We start from the raw sequence: 11,780 nt of genomic DNA, 5'->3' as shown, positions 1-11,780 counted from the left end.
TCCCTGAGCCACGGCGAAGAATTGCGCCCCCTCCCGTCGCCCGTCCCAGCGGCCAGCCCCGCGGCCCGCCGAGCGCAGGGCCTGCCCGCCGGGGCTGGGGGCCGGGAGCTCCTCGCTGCCGCAGTGACTGCGGCTCCGCCAAGGATTTCACTCATTAAACCGCTCTGTGTTCGCTAGAAGCCCTGCCGTGGGCACCGTGCCTGCAAAGCGTGCTGGACGCCCCGCCGGGAGCCTCCTGCCCGCCGCCTCCAATTCCACGGGCACCGCCAGCCCAGAGCCCGCTCGCTGCTTGTCCCATTCCCCCGCGCCCCGGGGCCGACAGGGAGCGCTGCCGTCCACTCCGGGACCGCCGCCGGTGCACCGCGGAGACCCAGGGTGGGAGCTGCTCCCGCAGTGCCCGCAGCCCCGCTGCCCCCGCCCCTGCCGGGTTACCGGCATCAATAATGCAAGAGCTCGGCACCGGCTGCGGCGGCGGGGGGGAGGGGGGCGTTCGGCGGTGGCCTCGGGTTACAGCCCCGAGCCGAGGCCTGCGGGAGTCAGTGCCGCCGCGCCTGAGCCCCGGCGGCAGGGGTGGCGTGAGCGGGCAGGGGCAGGGGCTGGGCAGGGTCAAGGTCAAGAGCAGGGGCAAGGTGAAGGGTAGGGGCTGGGAAGGGGCAAAGGCAGGGGTTGGGGCAGAGGCAAGGGCAGGGGCAAAGCTAGTTCCAGGCTAGTTGGGCAGCGCTGCGGCAGCTGCCCGTGCAGGCTGTGTGGGTCCATCTCTCCCTCGCTCCCACGGGCTGCAGGCCGCGGGGATGGCTGCTTCCCTTCCCAGCTTTGGGCTGCTGCTCCTGCTGCTGCTGTGGGACCCCAGCTCCGGTGAGTGAGCACACCCCTCTGGGACCACAGACCTCGGTGCGATGGAACCATGCTCGAGGGTCTGTCCTGCTCTCCCAGCCCCTGCCCCCGGTGCAGGTGTGGGGGCACGGCTCCCGGGGGTAAAGCCCCCGCCCCCAGGGTGTGGGCTGCCCCCTGCACAGCTCTGGCGATATGGGTGGTGGTCTGGGGTGGTCTGTGCCGGGAGCTGCAGGGGTCCCAAAGAGCAGGGGCTGCACGTCGGTGCACGCTGGCTGCCTGCGGTGGGGCGATGCTCAATGGGCCCCCGAGGGATGCAGCTTCTTGCGGGGGTCGGGGGGGTCAGTGCATGCGGCATGCGGCCAGCTGGACCCTGCCCCGCAGGAGCTGCCCCGGGAGGGACCGGCGCCCCACCACCCCGCCTCGTCCCCGTCCCTCAGGCCCGACGGCAACCCAGCGGAGCGGTCCCCGCCGTCCCACCAGCCGGAGCCCGGGGGTGCGGGGGGACGCTTTCCCCCGGGCAGAACCCGCCGGCGGGGCTGTCGGCCGTGGGGACCCCGTCGGCGAGCAGCGCTGCCTCGACCCCTCGGGGCGCTCGGGGGGGCGCGGACGAGTTTTCCGCCCCCCCGGGGGGGCCGGGGCTGGCGGGCGAGCGGCGGGGAGCGGGGCGGCTGCTGCTCCCGCCCCGGGGCAGCCGGCGCCGGGCCGCGCTCCTCCGCCTGCACCGCGGGCTGCGGGGCCGCCGCGGCGGGGGGCCGCCCCCCGAGCCCCGGCCGCGCTGGGAGCCGCCGCCGGGCCGGGCCGGGGCGGAGGAGCGGGGCGGGGGGCCGGGGCCGTGCGGGCCCCTCTGGAGCCGCGCGCCGGGGCTGCGGGATGCGCTGCTGCGGGCGGCGGGGCGCGCGCTGGGGCCCCCGCGCACCGACGGCGCCGGGCGCTGTGTAGGTAAGCGATGCCGCCGGTGCCGGTGCCCGGTGCCTCGCCGCCGCCGCCTGACGCCGGGCTCGCCCGCAGGGACGCTGCCGCAGCTGCTGCTCTGGTAAGTCGGGCGGGATGGGACGGGGTGGGATGGGACGGGATGAGAAGAAATAGGATAGGACCAGATGGGGATTGGGGTGGGAAGGTATGGGATGGGATGAAATGGGACAGGACCAGACAGGATGGGATGGGACGGGCAGCACGGGCACCTGGGCTGCAGACAAGGGGTTCCTCCAGGGCAGGCAGGGCTGCAGTGGGCAGCTATGTTGGAGAGGGGTGCTGGGGCTGCCCCAGCCAGACGGTTGCTGATCTGGTCTCTGCCCTGCAGGGGCTTCCACCACAACATCAGCTGGGATGCCCGGGGCCTGGGCTTCACAGCTGGGGTGCTCCCTGCTCCACCACCCCTCCCCAGCTGCCTCCAGCCTGTCCCCCGGGGAATTGCAGCCGTGCCCCAGAACCAGCTCTCGCTCCTGCCCCCTGTTCTGGAGGCTGTGTGCAATGACAGCATCCCTGGGCTGCCGGGTGTCTCCAACTTCACCGTCTACCTCTACTGCAACCTCTTCAACAGCTCCCAGGGCTCCAGCCAGCGCCCAGAGGACCTGGGGGCTGCCTGCTCCAACGCAGCCTGGTACCTCTCCATGGGTGAGGGGGGCTTGGCATGGGCCCGGGCCTGCCGGGAGCACTACCCTGCCCAGTTCAACAGCACTGTCTGCAGCAACACCTCCCTGAGGGAGACCCCTGGGCCCCAGCAGGTCTTGCTGGAGCAGCTCTGTGCTGACCTGGCTGGGCCCCGCAGCTGCAGTGCCTGCATACGCTGGGAGGACGCCTGGAGCTGCTTCCTGGGAAGCCCCATGCTCTGGGATGCCCGGCTCTGTGGCAGCAGGAGCTGTGAGTTGCTGCCCGCTGACCCCTGGGCCTCGCTCTCCCAGCTGTGTGGTGGTCCCCAGCCCCGGGCACAGATGCCCGGTGTCTCAGAGCCCGGGGGCGCAGACCCTTGCTCCTTCGGGGGCCAGAGCCTGTGGGCATGGGGGAGCACTGGTCTCTTGGAATTGTGCAGGACTGTGTGTCCCTGCTGCTTCCAGGAGCTGGTGTGCACCAATGCCTCCCTCCTGCAGCTGCTGGGGCATCCCCAGCCTGTGGTCGGGGCACACTGCCAGGGTGCCCTGCCCAGTGGACGCTGCCTGCTGCAGCAGCTCCTGGCACTCCTGCCCATGCCCCGCAGGCTGGATGCTGTGGAGCTCTGCCCAGACCTGGCTGCCTACCTGCTGGGGTTGGCCTTGCAGCTGCCGCGGTGCCAGGAGGAGGCTCCAGGCTGGGCCCCCCACGTGAACTACCTCCTGCGCCTGCTTGACCGCAGCCTGACCGCCTCCAGACGAGAGGAGGCTGGGCAGGTGGCCAGGGAGCAGCTGAGCGAGGCCATCCTCCTCTCCAGCCTCCTGGACAACACCTCCTTCTGGGGCTTGCTGGGGGCGAATTCATCTGCAGGCATCCTGCGAGCCGTGGGCCAGTACCTGGGGTGGGAGCGCAGGGTCCCGGCCAAGAGGGAGCTGCTGAGCTGCTTTAGCGTGAGTTGGGCAGCGCTGGGGCAGCGAGTGAGGGCCTCCCTGGGTCCGAGGCGGTGGTCTGGGTGCCAGACCCGGGGAAGCCCTCCTGCCCGCTGTGGGGTCCAGCCAGGGCATGTGCCCCAGTCCCAGGGTCACTGTCCAGTGCCAGCCAGGCTGGGAGCAGGATTGGTGCATGTGCTCTCCTCAGCCACCAGTGGCTGGGAATGGCTAGTCCTGGATTGGGGTCTCAGGGCTGCTGCTCAGGGCTAAGAGGGGGGCCTCTGCCCCTGGGTCAGCTTCCTTGCAGCAAGGCTGCCCCAGACCTGCTGTGGGGCACTGGGTGAGGAGCTCTGGGCCAGGGCAGGGAGTGCAGCCCTGCTCTCTCCTGCAGGCGGTGCTCTGGGACCTGCTCCAGGACAGCGAGGGTGTGCCTGCCTTGGAGATCCTGGCGCAGGTACTGCCTGACCCAGCCAGGCTGGCTCCCGACCCACCCAGGATCCTGCGGAGCACAGGGCCTGCCTGCCCCCAGCACTCCCATGGCCTGGGTCCCTGCCAGTGGCTGTGCTGAGTGTGGCCTCCCTGCAGGAGTACCTGCGGATGCCAGAGGAGAGCTTCCAGGGGCTGCTGCATGCGGTGGGGCCCGAGGCTGTGCAGCGCTTCCTGGCCCTGCTGCACCGCGCCTGGCACCGGCTGCGTGGCAAGGTGGTTACAGGGGCTGGGACAGGGCAGGGTGTGCAGAGCCCGTGTGTGGTGGTTGCCTGTGTGATGGGTGGGAAGAGCCGGGGTGGGGGTGGGGGTGGTGCACAGCATGTGGGGAGAGACCCACACATGGGGGTGTAGACCCTGCACCAGGGCAGGTGCAGTCAGTGCTCGCTGGAGTTCACAGCTCCCATGCATGAGGGGTTGCAGAGCCCATGCACGGGGAGGGGGTGTGTGCAGACCCCAGGCGTGCAGAGCCCATGCACAGGGGGGGTGTGTGTGTGTGCAGACCGCAGGTGTGCAGAGCCTGTGCACAGGGTGTGTGTGTGCAGAGCCTGTGCACAAGGGGTGTGTTTGCAGCGCCCAGGCACAGGGGTGCAGAGCCCATGCCACAGGGTGCTGTCCCAGCACACAGCTGGGTGGCACTGGGCCTGTGCTCGTTGCCTGGACTCATGAAGCTTTGCAGGTGCCATCGCCTGTGTCCGGGGAGGATGCACTGCCGTCGCTGGCTGTGCTGCTGCTCCGCAGATTGCCCCATCTCACCCCGCAGCTGTTTGTCGGTCTGTCACAGTTCATCCCCTTCATGGCCGTGACTGACATTGCAAGGCTCCCCCCAGCCCTCCTGGCCAATGAAAGCGTGTAAGCAGCACTGGGTGCCCCGGTTGCCTGCACACATTACGGCCAGCTCTGGCCTGTGCGCTGCATTTTGCCATCACCTGAAGAGACCCCCAGCCCAGCCCCATCCTGCCCTGTCCCCTGCAGAGCCCCAGCCCAAGCAGCCCATGCAATAGCCATGCAGAAGGCCACTAAGTACCCCTAGGTTCTGGGCACCACAGGGCATGTGCTTGGTGATGGTCTCTGGGGTGCCCTTTGAGGTGGGTGCAGGCTTGGCGTGGGCCTGGGAGGTCTCTGCAGCTGTGCCCCGGTTCTCTGTCCCCACAGCCTTGCTGCTCTGCGGACTCACAGCGCGCGCCTGACGCAGGGGCAGAAGGCTGCCTTTGCCAGGCGCCTGCTGCAAGTCCCCTGCCTCGGGGCCGTGCCCACATGGCCCCTTGGCTTCCTCCATGCTGTCCTGCCGCTGCTGCCCCACTTGCCGCTGCGCTGCTTCCTGCAGCTCACGCCCCAGCAGGTGCGATGTGAGCCCTGGCCCCCCATGCAGGCTGCTCTGCCTGGCCAGCATGCCCTCACCCCACGGCCAGCGGGGATCCCAGCCCTGCACCCCCAGCCCTGCCCAGCACAGGCAGGGATCCGGAGCTGGGAATCCCACCCTGCCCGACCCTGCACCCCTGATCCTGCATCCCCTGGCTGCGACACCTTCCTTGGCCTTGCACGCTGAACCCACAGCCCTGGCTGGGAGCCCCAGGTCTGGTCAGGAAGCCTGAGCCGAGTTCACCTTTGCCTGTGCAGATCTGGGGGCTGGGGGATGGCTGGCAGCTGCTGCGGCTGGGGCTGGTGCAGGGCCGCCACGTGGCAGGCAGCCTGGCGAACCGGAGCCGTGCGGCTGGCACCGAGCTGGGGCGCAGGTGAGTGTGGCAGTGCCGGCACAGCCATGCCCTGAGCTGGGCTGGCGCAGGACCCCAGTGCTGCTGCGAGGGCCGTGGCCTTGCTGCAGCATGGGGCCAGGATGGGTGCTGGCAGGGCTGCCCTTGCCTGCTAACAGGCCTTTCTGCGCAGGCTGGGGGCCCTTGCCTGCTTCCTGAGCCCCGAGGAGCTGCAGGACCTGGAGTGGCTGCAGGATGCCCGGGGGGCAGTGGAGCAGAGCCTGCTGGCGTGTGCAGCCGCAGGGACCCTTCGGCAGCACGGGCGCGTGAGCAAGCCCCCGGGAGGGATGCGATGGATGTGTGGGCTGTGCCAGGCACCCAGGGGCACCTTGTGAATGGGCACCCTGCGGAGCTTGGCTCCCATCCCCTCGGTCTCTGTGGGAGCCTGGCCACAGCATGCCGGCACGAGTAGGGGAGCCAGGGCAGCGAGTCCTGATCAGGCACCAGCACCAGCTCCACATTCATCCTGTGGCTCCTCCTGTGACAGGGGCTGGGGCAGGCTGCCCACCAGCCCTGGGCTCATGGCCTCTCCTGCCCTGTGCCGGCAGGTCATGCTCGCGCTGGCAGACTTGCTGCGCTCCACCAACCTGGCCATGGTGAGCCCTGGGGAGCTGCCAGCATGGAGGGGCGTCCTCCCTGAGATGGGAGTGGGCTTCCTGGAGCACCTGTCAGCTGCCCAGCTGAACTCCCTCCTGCTCCAGCTGCAGCCGACGCAGCTGACGCGTGCCCAGGTGAGTCCAGCCTGACTGCCCATGCCCTGGGCTGGGGCCCCCTGTGCCCTGGACACCATTGGAGACTCCAGCACGATGCAGCTGGGTAGCCTCCAAGCCTTGCCACTGGACCCTGCCAGGGCTGTGCTGGCCCTGCTGATCACCACTGCCTTGTCCTCCTCAGGCATCCTTCCTGCTCACATGGGCTCTCCAGAGGGACAACGTGAGTGTCCGAGGTGCCTCTGCAGGAAAAGGATGGGCTGTGGGTGTCATGCCCTGGTGCCTGACTGCAGCCCCAGATCTTGCACCCCCACACTGCCTGTGCTGCCGCAGGGTCCCCAGTGAGGCCAGCGTGTTTCTCTGCAGGTGACGGCAGGGGAAGCATCCTGGATGTGTCCCCTGCTGCCAGGCCTGGGACCCACATCACTGGCAGCTGTGCTGGCCCCTCTCCGGGTCCAAGGCTGTGCATGCCTGGGGCCAGCCCTACCCCTGCTCTTGGCAGCACAGACGGCATCCCTGCTGCAGGCTCTGCAGCCCCTGGACAGCTGGGCTCACTGCCTGCTGCCTCTGCTGCCCCTCCAGCTCCTGCGTCCCAGCGCCCAGGCTCTGCACGGGGCTCTGCGGGACCCCAACCTGCCCTGGTCTCCGCAGCAGGTCAGAGGCCAGGCACAGGGCTGTGGGGGAAGGTGCTGCACCCCTGTGCCTCCCACCACTGCCCCCCAACAGGCCCAGCTCCTCTGGATGGAGGTGGGAGCCGGCACTAACCACAGCCACCGCACTGCTGGGTGAGAGCAGCTGGCCTGGGCTGGCCAACAGGCACCAGCTGGGGCACCGGGACGGAGGCAGCTGGGAGCACCTTCTGGAGTCCCATGGAGGGAAGGGAGCTGGGAGAGGGCTGGGTACCCTGGGCAGGAGGTGGGAGCCGTGGCATTGCCCTGGGCAGGATTGAGCAGGTCTCGGTGGGTCTGGGGAAAGTGAAGCCCCAACGTCATTGTCCTGCAGTGCCCTGGGCTCACTGGTGGTGGGCATGAGCTGTGCCGAGCTGCAGGAGCCGGGCCGGGAGGATTTCCTGGGGGCTCTCCGGACCCTCTATGTGCAGCCTCGCTCCCTGCCTGCCAGCCTGGTAAGGAGGAGGCTCCAAGATCCCCAAGGCTCGCGGGCAGCCTGTCCCTGTCCTGCGCTCACAGCACGGTGTCCCCAGCGGCGCTGCGTGCAGGAGGAGGTGCTCAGACGTCCTGCGCTCTCCGAGGAGGAGCTGGCATGGCTGGGACCTCGGTTCCTCATGGAGTTACCGTAGGTGTTGGGAGCAGCTGGCCCAGGGATGCAGGGCCACGGGCAACCCCTTCTGCTCCCACTAATTCTTTCCCTCGGGTGGGGGGAAAGAACTGCCTCCTGGCCTACAGCCCCCTCTTTGAGCCCATCACCCTCCTTGTGTCTGCAAGGGGCCAGCAAGCCCCTGCCCTGCTGCCCCCAAATGTGGAGCAGGACTGCTGGCAGGAGCTTGCAGCAGGCACCGCCGCCCTCCTGGCACCCCCAGCCCCTGGTCCTGGCTGTCCCTGGCGCAGCCCTACCGCGAGCCCCTGCCTGGCGCCTGGGCACCCCTGCCATGAGAGGGGGTCTGCAAGATGTGTCTCGGTGCCCCATTCATCCCTGGGCAGAGCAGCCCCTTGCCCTGCAGTGCCCAGGCGTGCTCGGGCTTCTGCAGGGCGAAGCTGGTGGAGATGCTACCTGATGCTGTGGTGCAGCTGGTCCTGGACCACGTGACCCGTGAACCCCACAGCCTGCTGGCCTTGCCGGCCACCCGCCGGGCAGCCCTGGCCCGCAGGGCCCTGCGCTCCCTGGTAAGGGCAGGGAGCCCAGCATGGGGTATGGGGAGATGCGGCTGCCTGCCCTTGCTCCTAGGCTCTCCCTCCTGCAGCACCTCCCAGCAGGGGTGGAGCTTGGTGGGGAAGACCTGGACCAGCTGGGACCACTGGTGGGGTTCCTGGACCGGGAGAGCGTGGCCCGCATCCAGCCTGAGAGCCTGCTGCCGCGGCTGGGGGACCTGCAGGGCACCTGCCTGGCCAGGGAAGCAGCCGCTGAGCTGGGGCGGCTGCTGCTGTCGGAGCAGGCGCTGGGGTAGGTGGCAGGCAGGGGGGCACAGGGCCCTGTCAGTGCCACCTTGACGCCTGCTTCCACAGGCCTCCCCCTGGCTGGCACCTGCCCACCCTGCAGCAGCTGGGGCACCTGGTCTTCCTGCTGCCCCTCGAGAGCCTGCGTGCCATCCCCCGGGTGAGCACCGCGTCCCCTCCCACTGCCACCACGCTGCCCCATGGCTGGCCATGCCTCAGCCCCTCCACCTGGTCTTGCAACTGTGCAACCCTCCGAGTGCCCCATCCCCATGGCTGTGCTGTCCCCACTAGTCCCGCATCCTCCTGGGTGTGCCATCCTCAATGGTGTCCCATCCTTGTGGCTGTGCCATCCCCAGTGGTGTCCCACCCCCGTGGCTGTGCTGTCCCCACCAGTACCACATCCTCCTGGTTGTGCCATCCTCAATGGTGTCCCATCCTCGTGGGTGTGCTGTCCCTGCCGGTGCCCCATCCTTGTGGCTGTGCCACCCCATCAGCACTCCCACCCCCATGGCTGTGTCATCCTTGCTGCTCCCCTGGGCCTTTCTACTGGTGGGGTCTGTGGTCTGTCCTGGCCCCCCTCCACATCTGCCTGGTGCTGCCCCAGGACTTACTGAGCAGAGACACAGTGGAGCAGCTGCTGCAGAGCCAGCGGGACTGGGAGCAGAGTGAGCTGGGACGTCTCTGTCACCCCCTGGGCAGCCTGGATGAGGACCCCAGCCCACAAGAAGTGCTGGTGGCCCCACTGGTGGCAGCTGCCAGGCCAGGGGACCGAGGTGAGACTGTGGACTCCCCTTCCCAGCTCTGTCCCCACTGGTGCACCTCCTGTCCCTGGTGCCCTCCCAGCACTCTGTCCACACACTTGGTGCTCCTGGTGCCCAGTGTCCCCATGCTGTCCCCTCCCCAGGCTGGCCCTGTGTCCCCATGTCCTCATGCCATCTCCTCCCCAGTTGGTGTGTCCCCCTCATGCACGCTGCAGTGGGTGCTGTGGGGGCCCTGGGGCTGGGGCCAGCCCGCTCAGGCTGGCTCTGCAGCCCCCGTGCCCAGCTGTGCCGATGTGCGTGCCACCTTCCCCGCGGCGTGGAGCGCAGCCCAGCTGGCCGCCATGGCCCCCCAGCAGCTGGAGAGCTGCCTGGGGCTGCTCAGCCAGGACCCTGCACTGCGCCCTGACCAGCTCCGGGCTGCCCTGGGCCAGGCCTGGCGGGTGAGGGGGAACATGGGTGGGGTTGGGGGGGACATGGGCGGCTGTGCTGGTGGGGGTGGTGGGGCTCTGCTGGGCTGGGCTGGCCCTGGTGGGGAGATGCTGGATGCAGGGAGCTGTGCTGGCGTGGTGGTGGGGGAACGTCCTTGGGGGGCCTCTGAGGGGCTGTCTGTGGGAGGGCTGTGCTGGCCTTGTGGGGGTTGTCCTTGGGGAGGGCTGTGGTGGCCTTGGGGTCTGGCTGTGGGTGGCTGTGCTCACCTTGGGGGGCTGCCCGTGGGGAGCTGTGCGGGTGCTGCCTGGCGGCGCTGGGCTGGGGGCTGCCGGCAGCTGGTGAAGCTGCTGGTGCCACAGCTGTGGGGCAGTGCCTGGGCGCTGGAGCCAGCCCAGACGCTGCGCCTGGGCCGGCTGGCCACCCAGCTGGGTGAGCCGGAGCTGCGGGAGCTGCGGCTGCCGGACTGGGGGGCCCTCTCTGCCCTGGGGGAGCTGGACAGCTGGTCACAGGGACAGGTGAGGTCCTGGGGCTGGGGTGGGCAGGGACCAGCTGGCCCCCTGTGACCGGCGCTCCCCCAGATGCGGGCTGTGGTCTCTGCTTTCCTGCGGCAGCGCGGGGCGAGCGCTCAGGACCTGGGGCTGCCTGAGCTGGTGGCACTGGGGCACCTGCTTTGTGGGCTGCCGGTGGCTGAGCTGCAGGGCCTGGACAGCCGGGAGCTCAGGTGGGTGTGTGCCCAGCGGGGGCATGGGCCAAGCCCCCCATCAAGGGGCCAAGAGGTGTGGGCATCACTGGCTGCCTTGGTGCAGACAGCAGTGCTGCATCCCAGCGCTTGGCTGCCTGATGCTGCCTGCTCCTCACAGCAAAGCTGCCCCTTTCCTGGGCTCGCTGAGCCTGCGCTGCACAGAGCAGCAGGCTGAGGTGCTGGCCACCCACCTGACCTCCAACGCTGCCTTCGGACCAGCTGCTGCTTGGGGACCTGAAATCTTCACGGAGATCGGGACGTTGGCAGGTGAGTGCTTGGATGGGGCTGTGCCCTGCAGCTGCTGCCAGCCCCTGTGCTCAGGGATGGCATCCTGACCCTGCCTGCTGTGCCCCAGCTGGGCTCCCCGACATCGTCCTCTCTGCACTGGTCCCCGAGCAGATTTGGGCGCTTACACCCCGGGCCATCGCTGCGGTGCCGGCACCCAAGTTCGCAGTGAGTTCCTGGCATCCCTGGCTGGAGCGCTTGGCCGGGCACATGTGGCACCGTCCCCCTGCATGCAGGGGAGGGGGATCCCTGGCTGGACCAGCATGGTGGGAATTCCCCATGCTGGACATTGAGGCATGGAGGTGGGATGCATCCTGACTGCCGGGGAGAGGGCGCAGGGCCTCACCATGTCTGGCTGCCCTCTCCCTGCAGGTGGTGTTTGGCCCCACGCAGCTGCGCACCCTCTCCAGTGCTCAGGCTGTGGCTGTCACCCCACAGCAGCGCCGGTGGCTCGGCAGTGCCCAGCGCCAGGCCCTGGCCAGTGCCCAGTGTGAGGGAGAGGCTCCCCAGGATGGCCAAGGTGAGAGCAGCAGGGTGGCTTCTGTCCCCATGTGGCACCCAGCCTGTGTGCCGCAGGGGGCTGCTCTGCCCGGTCGCCCCTTGTCCTGGCTCTGCACCCCCAGGCTCAGCACGGGCACCCCGGGATGCTGGGAGAGCTCGGGTCGTGTGGGTTCGGCTGTGGGGAGGCTGTCCCCGCTGCCTGCCCAGCTCATGCTTCCCCTCGGGACATGTCCCATGCCACCTCTGCCCAGATGTGACCTTCCTGCTGCTGCCCCTGCCCTAAAGCCAGGTCCTGAACGGCCGCTGTGGGGGCCGCAGCACATGGTGCTGTCCCTGCCCAGAGTGAGGTCTCCCAGCAGCAGCAGGGATGTGAGCCCCTCCATGGGGTGCTGAGGCTAGCAGGCTCAGCTCTCATGGTGCCTTTCTCTCCTGCAGGCAGGAGCAGTGCCAGGCCCCAGGCTGGCTTCACCTTGGCTCTCCTCCTCTGTCTGCCCTGCTGCTTTCTGTGAGCATCCCAGTAATAAACCTGTGACGGGCACAAGCAACGAGCCCTGCTCCCTGCAGCTACATGTGGCTCCAGAGCACCTTCTCCTCTGGCCTTGGCTGTCCCAGCGGCTCCTGGCACCCAGCTCCCTACCCACATGCAGTCCC

The 11,780-nt window shown here is 69.1% G+C and overlaps 1 protein-coding gene across 1 annotated transcript; it reads left to right on the top strand.

Annotated features, from left to right (window-relative positions):
• Window positions 1–2,049: 2,049 nt before the first annotated feature.
• Window positions 2,050–11,412, top strand: STRC (stereocilin). Its single transcript, XM_055715848.1, has 21 exons — window positions 2,050–3,371; window positions 3,742–3,804; window positions 3,936–4,052; window positions 4,516–4,688; window positions 4,992–5,185; window positions 5,413–5,572; window positions 5,724–5,856; window positions 6,139–6,321; window positions 6,485–6,523; window positions 6,667–7,085; window positions 7,303–7,593; window positions 8,006–8,141; window positions 8,219–8,418; window positions 8,481–8,571; window positions 9,016–9,184; window positions 9,443–10,116; window positions 10,180–10,322; window positions 10,462–10,610; window positions 10,699–10,796; window positions 11,001–11,148; window positions 11,381–11,412. The coding sequence occupies exons 1-21, from the start codon at window positions 2,070–2,072 to the stop codon at window positions 11,410–11,412; spliced, it is 4,914 nt and encodes a 1,637-aa protein (XP_055571823.1). The 5' UTR covers window positions 2,050–2,069.
• Window positions 11,413–11,780: the final 368 nt, after the last annotated feature.

The sequence above is a fragment of the Falco cherrug genome, chromosome 7 (genome assembly GCF_023634085.1).
Source record: "Falco cherrug isolate bFalChe1 chromosome 7, bFalChe1.pri, whole genome shotgun sequence".
NCBI lineage: Eukaryota > Metazoa > Chordata > Aves > Falconiformes > Falconidae > Falco > Falco cherrug.
This window is presented reverse-complemented; position numbering and strand designations above follow the sequence as displayed.

What these genes read in the sequence shown, in the direction of transcription:
- STRC (XM_055715848.1), top strand. Translation starts at nt 2,070, where the DNA reads ATGTTGGAGAGGGGTGCTGGGGCTGCCCCAGCCAGACGGTTGCTGATC. An exon ending in CACGCCCCAGCAGGTGCGAT is followed by an intron (nt 5,186 to 5,412) that starts GTGAGCCCTGGC and finishes TGGGAGCCCCAG; the next exon opens with GTCTGGTCAGGAAGCCTGAG. An exon ending in GCAGGGCCCTGCGCTCCCTG is followed by an intron (nt 8,142 to 8,218) that starts GTAAGGGCAGGG and finishes TCCCTCCTGCAG; the next exon opens with CACCTCCCAGCAGGGGTGGA.